The 20,039-nt window shown below is 46.6% G+C and overlaps 1 protein-coding gene across 1 annotated transcript in view; it reads left to right on the forward strand.

The window, feature by feature from the left end:
* The window catches only part of LOC122405258, a 60,836-nt gene extending 41,692 nt beyond the window's left edge, over nucleotides 1-19,144 (forward strand). Inside the window, exons 3-13 of the mRNA XM_043409858.1 lie at nucleotides 5,238-5,393; nucleotides 8,411-8,600; nucleotides 8,899-8,966; nucleotides 9,446-9,610; nucleotides 10,206-10,375; nucleotides 10,445-10,636; nucleotides 10,769-11,365; nucleotides 11,574-11,775; nucleotides 11,901-12,105; nucleotides 12,193-12,322; nucleotides 15,328-19,144. Coding sequence (XP_043265793.1) covers nucleotides 5,238-5,393; nucleotides 8,411-8,600; nucleotides 8,899-8,966; nucleotides 9,446-9,610; nucleotides 10,206-10,375; nucleotides 10,445-10,636; nucleotides 10,769-11,365; nucleotides 11,574-11,775; nucleotides 11,901-12,105; nucleotides 12,193-12,322; nucleotides 15,328-17,929 — 4,677 coding nt within the window. The 3' untranslated portion in view covers nucleotides 17,930-19,144. The remainder of the gene's footprint in view (nucleotides 1-5,237; nucleotides 5,394-8,410; nucleotides 8,601-8,898; nucleotides 8,967-9,445; nucleotides 9,611-10,205; nucleotides 10,376-10,444; nucleotides 10,637-10,768; nucleotides 11,366-11,573; nucleotides 11,776-11,900; nucleotides 12,106-12,192; nucleotides 12,323-15,327) is intronic.
* Nucleotides 19,145-20,039: the final 895 nt, after the last annotated feature.

Raw genomic sequence — 20,039 nt, forward strand, 5'->3', positions numbered from 1 at the left:
GATATTCCTAAATAGGGAAATTATTGTTTCAAATTTATTTATTGTTCTTTTGTGGCAGCTTACTGTTATAGGAGGAATTGAGATAGGAGAGACATTCAATGGTCAGTCGAGCACTTGTGAGAAAGGTACAGGTTGAGCGTAGCCCTCTGGTAGTAAACACAGAAAGTATAATACAACAACTGTTTTCGTTTCGAGTTATTCTAAGACCTGGCATTTGGAAAAATTAACGTCAAAGTTTTGTACAAAAAGAAAATTGAGACATTTCAAGTACCTAAGAATTCTAATCTTCCCAGCATCGTTTTATCAAATGCGGTGAACCTTTGTCGTTCTTCGATAAATAAGTATGGGTTTTCCAGCTATCAGAATGGAACTGACAGGCTATTAGGAAATGCGAAGCCGCGATAAAGGGCGAATACGACGCAGTTGCGGGTCGGTGAAACCGAAAAACGGTCGTCGAGCACAATGGAAATTTCCGCGTAGATTACGGTTAATCATTTCCAGAAGCGGCGTCCTGGGGGTTGAGGGGCGGTCCCTTTGACGGTATCAGGGACCTCTAGGACACGGAAACGACGGTTCCTACTTCCTCCTTGTTCTTCTAGCCTCGACCTAGTCGCCGAGACCAGTTTAAAAGATGCCTTTCATCCTACGCGACGCACCTACAAAGAGCCCCTCTGTACGTTGGCATACATTGTACAGAGCTCGCCGCAACCTCGTTAACCGCACGAATTTCCAAGAAGCTTACCGTCCGTTCGAATAATTAGCGCGTCTTTTGCGCGGGTTTAATCGCCGTAAACAATCGTAGCCCGAGCGCTATTTTCGTTAATATTAACGTCGTCGCTGGAGCTGTTCGTTCAACCAACCGCAGACAGATTGGCCACGGTAATTGCGAACCCAGCTCGCGAAACTGCGCTTATTTCGAAATTAACGCGATAAATCTCACGGTTATGGCCGTAATGCGTATCATTGTGGTGTTGCGAGTTCCGATTGAAAAACGGTGGGAAAAATAAGGAGTATTCTCGTTTGTGTACACACGAACGTGTAAATCGAAACGTTCGTCTCGACCGGTGAAAATACGAACGTCAAACATGTTTTCCCGGCGAAAAAGACGATTTTCGAAACGATTCCTGGTACAATGCACGTCTTCCTTATGGTTCGGGAAGTGAAAATGATAAAAACCAACGAGATAACGTAGCGTACGATCGCTGTCTGTGTTTGACCAAGCGCGGCAGATAAACATCGACCAGTCTAGCAATCGATCAACGAACATATCGGACAATGAATTCTCCGCGACCGCGGCAATCGAACAAACGAACCGCGGTGCAATTAAAATCGCGAAGCTCCACGAGTCATTAGCGAATTTAAATGACCAGGTGCTCGTCGTTGCTGTTTCGATTGATGGAATTCAATAATGGCCTGTGACTTTCGCTTAATCTCTTCGGTCCTCGAATATTTTTCGAGTCCTTCATTTTTGGTGATTTGATAATCGTTGTCAAAGAATATTGCAACATTTGTGTGAATTTTAACGAGTCGTGCACGATCGTAAAGTACCAAACAAAAGGGTTAATAGTCGCGTAATCGTTAGCTTTTGTTTGGAAGTGCATTCTGGAAGGTAATTTAAGAATTTGTCGTGTTTGGCTCTCTGATACCAGCTGCTTTTCGAAACAAAGGCCCGGTCCAATGTTGGCTTATCTCCCTTAATGGCTCCGGTACTTTGTGCTTTATCTTTGAGTCGGAATTTTGGCTACGATCCATCTCTACGATCGTAATCCAGGCGGAATAGATTTTCCAGAGTCACGGTTTTCTCGTTCGTATCTCGTTAGCCATCGGCGCTATCAAAATTACGGTGATCACAGAAAATGCAGCGTATTAAATCCCCTATAAAAACGATGTAACGCGTCTTTTCCATGCTCGTGGTAGTTCCGTCGCGATTCGACAACGGCGACAAGGATACTCGCCGGAAACGAGCTCGCGTCGGATGTTCCGTGTTCCCGGGGCTCCTTTTTTCGCGAAACAAGAAAAACCACGCGTGTCGGGAATAGGCGTCGCGAACCATGTTTCGCAGAAACAGAGATTCCCGACAATGGGTTTGGTGGGTGCGGCGGAATGGGAGACACGAGGATGACGTTCATGGGAGTACGATGCGTCGAGTACGCCTCTCTCGAGCTTCCCTCTTCGAGGGGAACAATCGTTCACCATCCCTGGCTGAATTACGATGATCCTGGTAACCGAATTTTAAGGGTGACTCGAGCCAAGGTCTTGCCCAACTCCCAAAACGAACGAGGCCTCCCGATCGATAGGCCCCGGAAATTGTCTCCTCGGGAAACTGGGGAAAAGCGTCACAAATCCCAGTCAAATAATTTTAATTTAACACGTTGGTAATTAAAATGTGTAGTTGTCGATAAATATAGATTTGTATTCGTGTCATTCATTCAGCCGCATGTATATTATTATTCTACAAATGACAAAAATTCATAAGAGTCCACCATTAAAATGCACGAACACGAGTGGGAGTTTTGTGTTTCCAAAGATAAACTGAACTTTCGTGCAAATGACCACCCCCGAGTCCTTCGAATGCGATCTCGTATTCATTCTTCTCTATAATTGCTCCAAGCAAACAGTAATGGGGACGCTTGTCTGATCATCATGAAAAATTCGTGAAGATCCTCCAACGCGAGGTATAATCCCCGATGGATCTGCAGGGAAGAGACTCGTAAATAATATCTGATAAATCCAGGGGCGTCGTTGGTAACGGGTGATAAGAATGGTTGGAAACCACGAGCGAAAAAGCGAGGGAAAAAGGTTCGATTCGGCCATTAGCAGGCTTCGTCTGTAAGTGGTTAGAGGAGAGGCCAAGGAAAAACCCTAACCCCCCTCGGGGGTGGTAGCTACATTTGTTTCACGATATCGACTCGGAACGGGTCACGGCGCGGGAACGGATAACTGGAATATCGAGGAACGTTTTCCCCAGTTTGGCGTCCGGCCAGGTATGGATTGCTAACTGTCGGACGACGATGATAGAATCCGCGCCGGGAGAATTCCGCGGATCCATCTATCGTCGATCCCGGCTGCATCCTCGCCGCGTGCACGGAATATCTGAAACGTACGACCCCGGTAGAAGGTTTTTCACCGCGCGCCTGGGATTCGGCTCTCGTTCGATAGAGCCCTGCGACGCGAATCACGGGGACCAGCCGGACGTGTATCGCGATGCTTTTTCTGCTGCCACGTAATCGAAACTGGCGGACATTTGTCCCTGCTTCCGGGCAGAAAATCGCCAGCGCTGGGAACTCCTTCGATTTCTCGATTTTTCGCCGAGCAAAATGTTCTCTGGCGCGGTGCAACGACTCGATTTTACCCGGTGAATCTATATCAACGCGTACTAAGGTTCTTTCGTAGACTAACGATCTTCTTCTTCGTCTCGTGGGAGTAGTCTTTGGACCGCTATTTTTGTTAGAGGGTACGTTTTTCGTAGAAATGTGTTGGGTAGATGTATATTAATGACTGAGACAGTGTAGGTGATACATGTATTTATTACTCTTTGGCTATAATCTTTGGGAACGTCTACACTCTTCTTAGGAAGGGGATTATGAAGGTATAGTTCGGGTCACGATATAGCGAGGTCGTAAACTAAACTCTTGAGGGTGCCTTTCTGAATGTCTTTTTATGTCCGTAACTGCACTACCTTTTCTCATTTTCTACATTTATATATTATAAGCAGATAAATATAAGATATTAAAGACTTGATCAAGACATTTACCTGTTACGATACCTCTAAAAATGGCGGCACTATTGCTCGTATTTCTGTCAATTCACTTATTCCTTGAGCTGAACCGTGTAAACTTTGACACCTACTCGACTTTACGACCTCGCTATATTGTAGCCCGAAGTATATACGCAATAATGATCTTTGCGGTACCCGAGCGTCTCGTACGCGTGAAAAGGAGAATGAAACCGAACGTGTACAATTAAAAGTAAGCATGTTGGGAGAAATAAACGAGAAGAGAGAAGAACGCGCGAGTGGAATAATAAATTACCGCGAAGGTGAGGGGGAAACGAGATAAAGCGCCGGGGCATAATGATAATCCCGAAGTTGGAATAACTGGAGTCTGAAACGATGTCGCGGCGATTGTGTTCCGAGTCGTCTCGTGGCTGCAGTGGAGCGTGAAGCCGTGACAAGCAGACGGTTGACGAGACCGGGCGAATCAGTGACCGAAATTCTCGAGCGAGAAATGCTCGCAGCCTCGACGTCCTCGACCCTCGGTTGGCTGGCAGTGAGCATACGCGGCACGGTATTCCTTGGACGCGTACGCAACGCGTGCGACACGCTTCCTCTTAGGGAGGAAATGGGACGCGTCCCCTATGAATTAAACATGGGGTGGATTCGAGAGACACACGAGGGCGCAAACGAGATTCGTAAATTCATTTGCCCGGTCGGCACGCGTTGAAAAAGCTCGCCTGGACCGAGGATAAATGTTTAAACAGTCGACTTTCCGGTCCCGCGGTCGTCCATCGAGTTTGGACGGAAAAATGAAACGCTGAAAACGCCGAGTCCGAATGATTCCCATCGGCGATCGAACGGGGTACTTTAGTGATTTTTTTTTTTTTTAATTATTGGTAGGCTGTTGTCATCTCACAAGCATGTACAGTATTTTTCTCCCATTCGAAAATATTGAAAATTCTGAGAAACTTCTTGTTTAACCCGCAAGTGGATTATGGGGGCCCCCACAACTTTAAACTAATACTGTAATTATTTAAAAATTTATCTAATCCTCCATTGGTTCACTATTTTGTAAATCCTTTTAATTGATTTCTCATTTACCAATTTGGTAAAAATCAACATTAAGTAAAATAATGAAGATCGAGAGTCCATTTAAGGGTTAATCGTCCATTTTCTACGGAATAGATTAGAAAATGTAGTGTATTATTTCGCGATTATCGTCTTGTAGAAGACGAGATAATTGGCTGGCGTGTCAAGTGAGGAGGGGAGGAGGGTGGAATCGATTTCCACGGGATCGCAGGCGCGTTTCTTCTTTTATCTAGATCCTCTCGGCGACTGCGACGGCGGCGCGCAACAGGTGCATAATGTCGAGCTTCGGAACGATTATAATGCATTCGAACGTCGATTCGAAGGAGTTTTATCGGGCGTGTTTGGGCGGAAACGCGGCGGTTACGCGATAGGAAACCCCGCCACGAGTAACCATTCCGGCCCGTACCGAACTCGTCTGCCTTTTTGCTTTCAGGACGTCGAGCACGCGGACGTGCTGACGGTGGGCTTCGACCTGGATGGGGTGAAACAAGTGCTGGACCTCAGGTTGAACGCCGATCTAATTCCGGTCGGCTATCAGCAGCGTCATCAGCACCGTGGCGCGTACCAAGTGCACACACCGTCGAAAGTTGTAAGTGCAATCGAATCTAATTACTAACACGGCTACGAAAATAACTGTTTACGATGATCAAAACAATCTCAATCGTTACGGATATTTCTGGACTGTATGGATTTCCGTTACCGTGACTGTTGTTTTTCGATTCTGTCGCGGTGTTCTTGTTCTTTATTTTTATTGGATACTTGGGAAAACGTTAGCTTATCCGAAGTCTAGAGTTGACGAACAGGGGATGGAACGCAGGTACCAGTTCCAATAATTAATCTCGAGCAAACGTTGCCTCGAAACGAAAACATTGGCCAGGTACAACACAGGTGTAAAGAACGCAGGAATCGATAACGGTGACTCACTCACTATCCGACCAGGACGACGGGCACATATAGAGAAGCGTGGACGTTTCGAGAGTATCGATCACTCTCCCTTTAACTGCTCCGTGCCCAACGGTTTCGATACACATTAGTTTCAGACGATTTGTATCGTTATTACACCGTCGACTCTATGTTTCACTTTTATGGGCCATTTTTTTTACGCTCGATACGCCTCTAAATAGTCGCGGGAAACGATCGTCTCTAAAGTCACGCGATGGAAGGAAGAATCGACCCTTTCTAATTCCACTTTGGAAGTTTCCCAGTTTTTGCAGTTATATTTTCGATATACAGATTGTTATACATCGAAGGGGAAAGGAATAGATAATGTTGATTGGATGCAGGTGTGGAAAGGAGGGGGTTAAATAACGTTGACGATCAACGTGCACGCATTCACCGAGGCTAGAGCGTTCAGCTATGCTTCGCCTTTGTCCAACCACTCCCTGTTTCGGTTAAACCGTCGCGACCGTTTTCTCTCTGTCCATCTGCTAAATAGTTTACTTGGAAATCACATGCTTCGAAACAGTCCGCGATCGACCGCACGGAAATACGAAATGTTTCCTTGGAAAGCTGCTGAAAGCATCGAGCCCCTAGGGTGGAGCCACTTTAATAGGGTGGCTTCGCCTTTATTCCTCCACCTCTGGGCCATTTCGTGATTTCTTTTCCTCAAACTGTAATACAAATAACGTAGGAAACAATTTTAATACAAACATGCAATCCAATAAAACACAGAAGTATCATTGAACTTGAAATTTTTGATCAAATAGGTCTTAAACTCTTTGATCTTAAATAATATTGTTAAATAATATTGAAACGAACGTTTTTCCTCACTTTTTTTCTACTAAAATCGTGCGCCTCAAAGAGTCAATCCAGACAATATTTGGTCATCTGGCAGTAATTGGAGCGTCGCTAGTTCGATCAAACACATTTTAAGGGGGGCATTAATGGCTCCCAACGTATTTCTCTCGAATCAATAAACACCAGTCGTAGTATTCGTATTCTCAAATCGAACAGCGACGTACAAGAAGCATTACCGTTATTTTGAAATAAAATATGCCCGACCCGGCGCGTTAAGACGGATCGACGATAAAAATGGGGGAAGTGGAACGAAGATGGCCACTCGGCGACATTTTCTTCCGTCCGGTCGCGAGTGTCTCGAAGCAATTCATATTTTCGCGAGTTCCCCATTAGCAGTATCGTCGCGTACGCGCCGTGAATCACCCGGGTAAGAATAATGGCCTTTCCTCGGCGTCGGGGGCGCCCGGGACAGATAGAAAAATGGCCGTCCGTGTCTTTTTTTCAACGATTCGAACACCTTTTGCCATTGATAGAAATTTTTACGACGCGCGTTATTCACGGATAATGGCCACGCATAAAGCATCGGGCCAGGCGAGCCGGACCGTGTTTCATCGACCGGGACCGGGTTCGTTGCGCTCTGTTGTCGTCGGTTCCACATTTTACGCAATTGAATAAATGAATTGGCGCGTCCAGTTGCCGTCTGTTTCGCACTCCGTCCCTCTCCCGACGCCACCGGTTCACCGTTTCTCTTCGTCGTCGGTTTATTTGCGCTCGCCGTTTGCGGGACAAGCGGACGAGCTAATTTCGGTCGTTTTAAATGGTGGAAATTCTGCGAATCTAACTAGTTAGAATGCTCTTCAGAGGTTTCGCCAGTCGAAACGGTCGTAATTATTGCCTTTTGTCCTCCCTCTGTCTCTCTCACACTCGTACGATGAAAGAAACTTTCGCTAAATTAAATTCCGTACTAGAAATTGCAAATTGCGCTTCCGACTCGGTAAGATTCGATCTTTCAGAGGGAAGGGGGAGTCTCCTGGAGAACTTTTTGACTAGTTGGTTCTCGGTTACAGGGTAGGGGACCAAGTGCCATAATCGAGCGTTAAATCATCTTTCGTTCGTGGCGTTTGCGTTTCGAGGCGACGAATCCTTTCTCGCCCCGGCAAGGAGCAAAACGAGGAAAAGGAACGAACGCAGCCAGAATCTGGGCCAACTATATTTGTAGCGGTCGGGCTGACGCGGAGAACGCGTCCGAGAATCCGAGATAAGCCGGGGAAAATTCATTCTCGAGTTTCGTCAGCCCCCAGAATCTTCCTCGGGCTCGCGACCTGCCTCCCCCCCGCGTTTATTTCTCGCGGTCTCCGGAGATAATTCGCTATCCAGAACTCCCCTTCCAACGGGATATCGTCTGAACTCGGATTCCTTCAATCCTTTGCGGATTGTGGTCGCCTTATTGCCTGAAATCCTCTTTAAAGAATGCAAAATTGTCGAAGGTACACGGCTCTGAACACAAAAAAGTCATTCTTGCAATAAACATAGTTTAAATAATTATTATTACGAAGGATTTATTATTCCATCCAAAGGTGATGAAACTTAACAGAAAAAAAAATATTTGTATCTTAAAATGTTAAGGAATATGTGTGCAAAGTGTCGAAAAATTTCATCAAACCCTTATGCTGTAAAAAAATTGTCAAATATCGCTTCTCGTTTTACCATTTTACATGAGTCTCCGCCCTTAAGTCATCGTAATTCTAACAAAACAGCTACGATCTATAAAAGGGTCAATCTATGGCCTAAAATACCTAACAAACCTATGTTTTCTAAAAGGTTTGCCTAAAAGGAACTAGCAAAGTAGATGTTCCGTTAAAATTGCAGGAGCTCTGCCACTATCAAGGCAGCGTCCGCGACGTTCCCGGTTCCTGGGTAGCGTTGTCTACTTGCAGAGGGTTACGGGGCGTCGTATTCGACGGCGAGAACCTTCATCACATCCACCCGGAGAAGGAGTCGCTGGACTCGGACCATTACGTCTACAAACACGCCGATCTGTTGGCCAATCACACCTGCGGTAACGTCTACCATAGCGCTATTTTTGAGCAGACGACGAACCCGGCAGGTCCCGTCGAAATTCCTGAAAGCTCCCATGGTCCTCGCCAGCTAGATAGGAAGCCGCGGATGGAATCGTAGCTGTTACCCTTGCTCGCGCTCCTTTCCCGGTCTGGAAGACCTGTCTCGCGTCGACTGGTCTCTCCTTAACGGTCTTAACGAATGTGGGAGCGAGATTCTGCCGGGCCGCTCGTGTCTCTTTGTCCTTAACTTTACCGGGAACTCGACCGACGATGATGTTAGTTTTTTGTTCGACGCAGGTTACGAGGGAACGACGCACCATGTTCTCGACCGTGAGCATCGCGGGATCGTCAACAGGGCCACGAGGGTACGAAGCTATTGATTGATTTCACGTTGCCAAAGGATCGCGAGAAATTTATGTCCTGGTACACACAGGGTGTTTCACAAATACCTGCAAACGCTCAACAGGGATCGTCTGTAATTCAGGCTAGAAAAACTCGTCCTTGGTGGATTTATTCAGGGAACAGTTGTCCGATCATTTTTTCTTCTTTTATCTTTTGTTCATCGGAAACGAATAAAAATTGTAGAAGTTGTAAAAGGATATCTGTTTGCATGTATTTCTGATACGCCTCGTAGAACGTTCTTTCCAACCGTGAACGATGTACGCGAGGCTCTCGAAGGCCCTCCTATCGTTACCGATCTTTGTCCGTCGTTAGAACCCCTGGAAACCCGATGTGTCTTGAAACGCAACGGTCCGATTGACTTTTCCGCCGATCTTCTCGCCCGAGAAGCTCACGAGCGTCGAACGTTGAACGAATAGTGATTGGAAACGGACTTTTCTTGCAGCACAAGAGGGCGGCCGAAGTGATCCGAGGACCTTACAACGCGAACAGCCATTCCCGATACGTCGAGTTGGTCCTCGTGATCGATAAAAAGGAATACATGGCCCTCGACGAGAATTTGGACAAGGTGTACCATCACTGCAAGGACATCGCCAATATAATCAACGCTGTTAGTATATCATCATCGTTAACGAGAGAATCCTATAGTGTAAAATACAGGGTGTTCGGCCACACAGTATATTCTCGGTAAGGAATTTTTTTCTTGAAAGTGGATAGGATTTCGGGGATATGTCTATTCACCAAAAATGATTGTAATTGACCCCTGCAGCTGATAATAATTTTTTTAGAACGATTTGAAATTTTTTAATTTTGTCGAATAATTTCACACCTTCTCGAATTTTTTTCTTGAAAGTTGATAGGATTTCGAGGTATGTCTATTGACCAAAAATGATTGTAATTGACTCCTGCAACTGATAATAATTTTTTTAGAACGATTTGAAATTTTTTAATTTAATTTTTTAATAACTTATTAACGAAGCCTCAATCAACAAATTAGTATTCTTGATCTTCGTCATATTTTGGCTTCTAGAATCTCCCATTAAAATTTTTCTCAATGGTGCCCGAACACCCTGTATATTATCTTATTTCGATTATGTTCCACCACTTCGGGTCTTCTCATTTATTGAATGAATAAAATACAATAAAATACATAATCCATTGTACGTGGGCTTGTCCTGTGAAAGTAAATATGTGTCGCGTTGCAGCTATACATGCCCCTGAACATATTCATCGCCCTAGTTGGGGTGCAAGTATGGTCCGACACGGACGAAATAACGCTGTCTCCGAACGGGGACACCACCCTCTCGAATTTCCTGCGGTACAGACGGGAGAAGCTGGTCCAGGACATGCCGAACGATAACGCCCAGCTGTTGACGTAAGTCCGGAAAATCGAGAAATACCGTCTCGAAGGATCCCCGATTAAACGCGTTTCGAATACTTGCAGACGTATCTCGTTCGAAGGGGGCGTGGTAGGGAAGGCTCTTAAGGGACCGATATGTACGTACGAATTCTCCGGTGGCGTCTCCATGGATCACTCGAACGTCGTGGGGTTGGTGGCGGCCACCGTGGCCCACGAAATGGGTCACAATTTCGGCATGGAGCACGACTCCGTCGACTGCGAGTGCCCTGAAGAAAAGTAGGTCGAACTGCACCCTAACATTTGACTAAAATCAGACTCTGTAAAAAAGAATCGCCAAGTGTCCCAAACTGTAATGCCTAACCCTTGTCAGTATATACTACGGATCTAAACAATTTATTATAATCGCAGATGCATCATGGCGTCGTCAAGCGGCTCGTCGGGACCAATTCACTGGTCCACCTGCTCCTTGGAGCATCTGGCTCTGGCGTTCGAGCACGGCATGGATTACTGCCTGAGGAACAAACCGCAGAAGCTGTTCGACAGCCCGATTTGCGGGAACGGATTCGTGGAGCCCGGCGAGCAGTGCGACTGTGGCTTGAAGGAGAACTGCGACAATCCTTGCTGCAACGTGACCACCTGCATGCTGCACGGCAACGCCAGCTGCGCCACGGGCGAGTGCTGCGACCTCAAGACCTGTCGGCCGAAGACCGCGGGCACGGAGTGCAGAAGCGCGGAACACGAGTGCGATCTGCCCGAGTACTGCACCGGGCAGAGCGAGTACTGCCCGGTGGATGTGTTCAAGATGGACGGGGAATCGTGCAGCATGGGAAAGGCGTTCTGCTACCAAGGGTCCTGCAGGACCCACAACGACCAATGCAAGCTGCTCTGGGGACCCACGGGCACCTCGTCCGACGCCCAATGCTACGACATGAACAACAAGGGCACGAAACACGGCAACTGCGGATACAATCGCGTCGAGTCCAGCTACGTAAAGTGCACCGACGAGTAAGATTCCGATTTACACCTCCTAGATATACAGAGTAGTTGATCTTAGATCACTTGTTGAGATTTAAAAGTTACTTTGCTACTGGTACTTGACGAGGTATTCTTCACATAATGTTCAATGCGAAGGATGCTAAACGTGTTACCTATTCTGATCAACGTAGTCTATAAGTGCTAATGATAGACGTTCGAAATTCTTCGTGGGTTTTAGGAATCTGCTCTGCGGAATGCTTCACTGCAAGCACTTGAACGAGAGACTAGAATTCGGTATGGAGTCCGTGGCGATTCTGAGTCACTCGTTCATCAACAACGGTGGCAAGATAATACCGTGTCGTTCGGCCATAGTAGATTTGGGTCTGAACCAAGTGGATCCTGGCCTGGCGCCGGATGGTGCCAAGTGCGCACCCGGGAAGGTAACGAAACAAGCCCCATTAATGTGTCGTTTGGTTGTACATTTCCAAAACTCCTGATGGCCATTCCATTTAGAGGCGTTCGCGTCTCCAATGCGCTTGACATGAATTTTACCGATGGTGTTTAGATGTGCGTGAATCAGAAATGCATGCCGGTAGCTGATCTGCGCGCGACCGTATCCGGAGGGAAAGCGTGTCCCAATAATTGCGGCGACAACGGGGTGTGCAACAGTCTGGGCCATTGCCACTGCAATCGCGGCTTCCGACCGCCTGATTGCACACAGCCGGGCGTGGGCGGTTCCGAGGACAGCGGACCAGCGGATGATCCGAATGGTGAATTGACTTTCGTTCGATTTTGCGGAACGGCCATCGTCGTCTGCGACATTTCGTTTATCGTAACTAATTGGATGATCGTTACAGCGAGAAACGACTTCATAATGGCCATGTACATTATCTTTCTGGGCATCGTGCCGATGGTTGCGCTGTCGGCGTTCGGCGTTTGGTACCTGAGAAACTCCGGCCAGCACTGGAAGAAGGGCATGATCGCAACGTACGTATCTAGTTTCGACCGTGTAAAAGAGAAACGAAAACCGCATGCCTTTACGTCGCGCGGTGCTCCTCGGGGCTCGACGACGGGGTCGTCGAGCCACACGATCGGTAAAAACTTTTACGAGAGGGTGGCGATATTCTTCTCGCCGCGGCAGGAGAGCGCCCGCGACGCGAACCGAATATTCACGATCAGCAACAGTCTGCCGCCGAAAGAGAAGCTTCAGATCACTAAAACCCACCTGATATCGACCACTAACCCGGACGCAATTAACTGCAGTAACAGCATCGAGTACAGAAAATCGATGTTGCTTGCGAACGCGGATAGCCAGCACGTCGGCAACAAAAAGCCCGACGTCGCTGAACCCGCCAACCGGTCGGCTGTCCACGTTGTCGCCCCCTCCTCGTCCGCGGAGTCACGGCCGAGAAAGAACTCGATCAGGTCGGAGTTAGGGACGAAAATAGCGGAACGCATTCAGCAGATGCAGAAAAAACCGTCGAAAAACGTGAAGGGACTTACGCTAAAGACCGAAGTGAAGTTCGAGCATTTGAACGATAGTCCGGGCGGTAGTTCGAGCGCCCCGCCGAAAACGGCAGATCCCTTATTGGCTGACGAGAAACCGTGCGTGCAGATACGCGCTGCTCCTTTTTACAACAAAAAGCCACCGCCCCCACCAGCCCCGGCCCAAAGTCTCAAGCCAAAGATTTGACCTGTCCTCCATTTTGTTCGTCGAAATTTGTCTCGTTCACGAAACACCAGTAACGCTGCCTGACATCCACGCGTACTATACTCTTTATTTCAATATTTCCTTTCTCAATATAGAACGCGTCTCATTTAGTGCGAAGGTCATAGTGTGTTTTTTTTTTATTTTAATTTAAACTATGATCTTTGCATTACGACATACAGGGTTGGCAATAATGGTGGCGGTTAATTCGTTTTTAATCCTTACGATTGCCAAAACGACTTAGAATATGCACTGTGATTTTTACGTTGTAATAGTCTAAATAACGAATATTATAACGCAGGGCTTTTCCGTTGGAAAGGAAACGAGAACCATGTACTTAACATTAAGTATACGTTAAGCTTTGAACGAGTTTACGGGCACCGCGCTGCTTGTAAAAAAACAAAGTCCTGCCGTAGCGTTTTAAACGATTATATATATTTTTACAAATGTCTGAACAAAAGAATACAATTTTATATACCTATTACATATATAAATATATATATAAATTAAAAGGAATCTCGCATTTAGGCGGTTTATTTATTCGTTTATTATATATGATACTTCATGCTCAAGTATTGATACATATATGACGTAATACAATCCTAGAATATTATATATAGTTAAAGTATGCATATTACGTCGTATAGAGGTGCGTTTACATATGCTGAACTATGGCGGACGAACTAGACTGAACGACGAATTTTAGACAATGGTGTATCGTAGAGTATTCTTAATTTTGGGCTCCAAAGGGACCATGGATAGATTTGTGGGGGTCCGTGAATATTTATATTAATTTACATGTTGAGAATTGTGCAAACTTCTTGACCAACTTGATAGATTAGTTTTCTATTAATTAATTTTAACAATTATCTTCCAAGTTCAGGATCTTGCGCTCGGGCGCCATGTTGCGAGGGCACAGACACCCTCGTGAGTAAAAGTTAATTGAAATGAGACATTCCATGACTTTGCGAGACGATGGATAGGTGAACAGTTGGTTTCTCGGTCGAACGCAGACTGCTGATCAAAAATATTCGTCAGGATTCGGCCGGAAGCCATTCGTTCGCCGTTATTCGGTATACGTAAACGCACTTTAAGAGTATTACCAAAAAGATGGGTGATAATAAAGTATTGTAGAATAGCGGTTCTCCACCGACACGAAAGACGGAGATGAAAACGCGAAAGAACTTTCTCGAAGGGTGAAAAGCTCGAATCGACCCTTCAGGTACGACGGAACCTTCAATCTCAAGCCATACGATTTGTCGTTGAAATTTTAATAATTTTTTAAGGGGTTGCGTCGCAGAAAACAAAGGTTTGCGGATTGCACGTCGTGCTTGAAGGGTTAATCGACGAATGGACGTTTCGAGAACAGGTTGAGAACCGCGAATCGTAGAGCATGCATAGTGATTTTACGTGACACGAGCATGAGCATGTGTGAAATTTCTTTTCGATGGCTTTGCATTTTAAGATTACCGAACGTCTCGCTTGCAATCGAATCGATGAGTCAGTATTAACGATCGCTCGATACCCTTAATAATTTCTTCGTTAAAACAACAAACAATAGAAAGGAAAAGTGGAGTCAACGTTCGATTACTTTTAGCGAGCAACGAGTCGGTACAGTCACTTTTTCAGGTATATTTTTAATATCCTGCAGAATTGCTCGCCGATTGTACAATTTTATTCAATAAAAGTAGTATTTTACGCAAAATGTACACAAGTTTTCTTATGTAATAAACAAAAAAAAAAAACTTCCTTCTTCCAAAGAGCTTGCTACTAACACTTTAATCTTCGACTAATATTTCCCTGCAAGTTTCTCGTCCGTTTGCATGCGTTTCGAGGATCGTTGGAGAGACTTCCGGTTTGTCGCGATGCTCGAGGAATTACATAAGTGCATGCCAGTAGCGTTTTATGTTCGGCAGAGTTGGGCAAACACGGAATAAGAAGTAACGACTAAGTACGTGTTTTCTTTGTTGGATTTGTTTCTGGGCTGCGTAACAATCTGTATCTAGCGTGTGCGACGTGGAATTGTGAAAGAAAACGACTATTTTCACCCCTTGAACGATCAGACTAAACAGAGGGAAGCGAAGGGATGAATAAATCTGTAACGTTGTTGGAACCAGATTTATTGCGACGTCACTTTCGGCCCAACTCTGATGCCCGGCAGTATGCGAAAATTGTTAGAAAAAATTGTTCGCGATGCACGATCGTCCACGATCGTGGCTGCGTGTAGTTTAGCGCTTGACACCTCCCCAAATTCCCCGGCTTACACTTGTGCTTAAAATTTCAGGACCGATCGTGGCCACAATGGACTATCCATCAAAACGATCGATCGTTCCAGTCCTTTGCCCCGTAACATCGAAACGATCGATTCTAGCCTCAGTCAGGATCCAGCCTGCGCGAGTTTATTGCCGAAACCGGAGGCCGACAAGCGTTACAACAATAATCTGTTCGGTCAGTTCAAAGGATTCACGATCACGCCGATCAAGAATCAGCCGAAGGTCGGGGAACCGACGAAACCGGTGCCTCCGCCGCCCACGATACCAACGGTGGCGATCAAGACCAACATCAAGGCGCTACCAAAGAACAATCCGCCTCGTAACTCGCTTCTGAACTCCACGTCCAACTTCACCGAGCCGTCCGCGGCTCCCAGCCTGCCACCGTTGAATCCAGGATGCACAGCGCGTCCTCTGATCAGCAGCCCGGTCCTGGCAGCCACCACCTGCACCTCCGTGGAGTTGGTCGCCCCTAAACCACCAACCAGACCGTCCTTGGACGCGCCGACGAGGCCTGCACCGGCTCCCCCGATCTCCATCGACCTTCAAAAGCCCCAAAGACCGAACAGCACGCCGTTAACCAACGTTTTGCTTCCAGAAACAGAGAAGAAACCGGAGAAGGGTAGCACCCTGAACAGGCTAGCCTCGATGCTCCGACCAAACTCCGGGATCATGAAGACGGGGGGTCTGCAGGTGGCGCAGAAAGAGGATAAGAACACCAACTCTCTGCCCAGGGCGCATCACTTGAAAGCGAACAAGGTGATAGACAAGGAGATCCTGAGGAACTTGGAGATTTCCAATCCAATACCTCAGAAAGAGATCGAGATACCCACGCCTGCTATCCCCGTGATACCGGCCACGGAGGCCGAGAAGAGGAACGTGGTGTTGCGCGCCCAGTCCATGAGGGACAGCAAGATCACGCCCAGACCAGCCATTCAGACGTTCGGGTCCATGCGACAACAAACCACGCCGGTGAAGAGACCCACCAGCATCCCTGCGAGCACCAGACCCACAGCTCCTCCGCCTGGTCCTCCAACGACCACTACAACCACGGAGAAGACGAACGACGCTGGTAAGATCCACGGATTACCGGGCTACCAGACCCCGCAGCTGAAGAGTACGCAGAAGCTCGTGGACAATGCCTACGACGACTGCATGAACCTCGTCCCCGAGTCGTCCCTGACCAAGATCACGGAGGAGTCGCCCACCAGCGACAACATTTACGCGGTTATCGAGGAGGCGATACCCGAGAAGAGCAGGAAGAATCAGATGGAGACGGACAAGCGGATCGACAACGAGTACAAGCAGCCGAAACGCGTCGAGGGTGGCGCGAACGGGGCCAACGCGGAGCCCATGGGTCTGCTGTCTGAGATCGTGTCGGAAATATCGAATCGGAACTTCGATTCCATCTACTCCACCGCGACGTTGTCCCGGAAGGCGAAGGAGAACGCGGAGGCGGCCAAGAACGCGGAGGATCTGGGGTCGAATAGCTCGTTGGGGGCGTACGCGAACTCGAATCACTATAAATCGCCCGGCAGCATCTACTCGAACTCGGCGTCCGGGAAATTCAATTCGTCCAGCTCCACGACCAGTTCCGGTTACTTGAATCCGTCGGTGTTGAACGTGCCGCGGCAGCAGACCGCCAAAGGCGAGGTGAAAACCGTCGACAAGGGTAAACTTGCGTCGTTGAACTCGGCGAACCCGAATCTGAACGACGATATATCGAAGGAGCTGGGCATGAAACCAGCGAGCGACGTCGCGTCTTGCAAACCGGTCGCGTCCGTGAAAACACGACCGATTCAGCGGGTTCTGAGCAGCCCGAAGAGCGAGGAGGCGGCCACCGATGGCAAAGAGCCTGCCAAACCGCCCCTCGGGAGAACGAAAACGCCACCTCACATCGTCAAGACGGTGACCAAAGAGGCGAACGACGCGACGAAAACTGCCACCAGACACGCTCTGGACAATGCGTCGAGGTCGAAGCAGCACAACGACGGCGCCGCCAAGGCGTCGAAGCCAGGAACGGACAGCTTGCAGAACACCGCGGATAAACAGGACTCTCATACGAACGTTAATAGAATATCTATGAAAACTGTGCCTTGTAGCCCTAAGGATAACGGGGGAAAGTTCAACAGTCCGGACGTAGTGTCGAGTTGTTCGAGTTCCAATCAAACCAGTACAAAGTCGCCGGACGTTCTGGGTAACAATCCAAAGTTTAGCTTTCAGCCGAAGAACGTTCAGAAGACGCCCACGTTGACGCGCGGGAACGCCGCGAAATCGCCGTCCGCGCCGTTGAAACCGTTGAGCATCGCGTCCAAGGCGGCCAGCCTCGCGGAGAAGAAGAAATCGCCGACGAGCGCGAACGCGAAATCGTTCGTAGCGTCCGCGAAAGAGATCTCGAAGACCCTGCAGCCGAAAACGGCCCAAAAAACGGAGACCAAAGGCGGTGGCGAGACGAAGGCGAACCCGGTGCAAAGGGCGGCCACGGGCAAGTCGAACGTGGCGTCCCTTCAGCAGAAGTTCGAAGCCAACAAGAGCGTAAACGCGACGAGGACGGTACCGAGCGTACATAAAAAGACTGTTGGAAGAATGACGGATACGACGGCCGTAAAAAAGTAACAGACGAACGTGTACGATTCACGCGAAATATTCTAGTCTATCGTTAATTCACTTTTAAAGGGAGTGAAGCGTACGTGTTACGTTCGAACGATATTTCTATGATTTTATTTTATTTAAAGAGATCGTACGGCAAAGTGAAAGCGCATAGTACAACGATCGTCGAACTTTTTCGCTGGACTCGTCGAGAGGAAATGTCGATTGAGAAGACGGGGGACGGAACTTTTGTAATTTGATGTCGGAATACCGGTGCATCGAATCGGATGGGAATCGACCGGCCGTACCGAGGGCCAATTGAATTTACTCCGAACATAGGTTGTGTCAGTCGTGAAGTTTCACGACGGCTATATAGAGTGTAACAGATGACATGGTTTCGACAGAAATCACCTCCTTTCGGGCTGTAACCCGTATTCCGGGCCACCCTGTATTACCACTGTAAATAGTAGTTACTTAAAAATTCTAATATTTTTTGTAGACATCATCCATTACCGGTAACGTTCGGATATACACGGAACACTAATGATCGTCGGAATACTTATCTTAAGAGCATTTTTTAAACGAGATGACAAAGTATGCAACAATTTATTTTGAAAAGATTCGCTCGATACCGCAATGAGGAACGCGTGAGAAATTATTGAACTCTGTGATATACGTGTAACGAAAGAATAGCACAGAAACATCGTACTCGTACGTATTATAATAAATAGCAGATTAATAGACGCGACCAAATTTATCATTTTATAAACATAGAAAGTTTTCAAGGACGAATTAGTCTCGAGAGGATAAATCATATCTCAGAAAACAAAAAAGGAAAACAAAAAAAAATATATATGAATCGTACGGAGCAGCTTTGTTCACTTTCCAAAGACTAAGCGTTAAAGTCCAACCTTCGTGAATGCAATTGTACCTTCGAGATTCTCCCGCGAATCAAAATTTGAACGCGACCTAGCCAGCGAACTTAAAACGTTAGTATCCGCTAGAATAAACGCTGTAATCTAAGGCAGACGCGGGATTTCTTCTATGACGAAGTACGCTAGATTACAACGGTAGGGATATTTTTGCTTAAACCGCACGACTTCGGTTGCCCCGTTACTTTTGCACGTTTCTTCTTCTCCTTCTTTTTTTTTTTTTGTTTTTGTCGCATAAAAACCACCGTTCGTGGTCCACGACGGACGAGTTTCGGGCGCCGATGTTCGACCGCTAAATCTAGCATCGTTAGACACGCAAAGACTAAAAGAAAAAAAAATATTTATTTGACTGATCGATAATGTAAATATGTTTATAATGTAACATAGGTGTAAGTCACATTTTGTACAATGTACCTTCGTGCTCGCTAAGTTAATTCGTGAACTACTACCCTTGAACGCATACATGCGACTTCAGCATTTAGCTTTTTAACGGTGTCTCGTTCGATTTGTTGTTAAGCGCGTAACGGATTCGCCTGTACCAAAAAAAAAAAACAAAAAAAATGAAAAAAAAAATGAAAAAAAAAAAGGAAAGAAGAGAAAGAAGTAAAGGTTTTATTGAACGGTACAGTTGTAACGTATTTTGTGCATTTATCATTTCCACGGGGCGATCTCTCGCGATGTACGTTTACTTGTATACGATTGCTCGCTTTTAATTTATACAGTTCCTATGTACAGACGTTTCGATGCGTTCAAATTTCTTCTTTTTTTTTTTGTTCTGTTGTTTAGAAATCGCAACTTTAAGTTCAATAAAGCTTTTCGACAATATCCATCCATTCGCGTGTCGTTTATAGTCGCTCTCCGCTTTCGTTTCTCTGTTCCCGCGCAAAATGGCGTCGTATGTATTGCTCTGGTATGAAGACAATCAGACGTTTCGCACGGCATACGACTACTAAACGGAGAAAAAGAATATTTATCGAGGAAGCCTTGGCCACGATCGATCGATGAAAATATCATTTTTAACAATACTATTCGTTTTCGAATACGTCGGATACACATGAATTTATCGTTCGTTAAATATGTAATCGAGCAACTTACATCGAAATTCTACGATTCCTTGCCAATCGTCTTGCAGTCTACTATTATAGTTAACAGACGTCGCATTCTACGTTCAATACCAAAGATAAATCGCGTTTTACGTGTTAAAC

The sequence above is a fragment of the Colletes gigas genome, unplaced genomic scaffold, assembly GCF_013123115.1.
Source record: "Colletes gigas isolate AHSC1104 unplaced genomic scaffold, ASM1312311v1 Colletes_gigas_Sc00004, whole genome shotgun sequence".
Classification (NCBI taxonomy): Eukaryota; Metazoa; Arthropoda; class Insecta; order Hymenoptera; family Colletidae; genus Colletes; species Colletes gigas.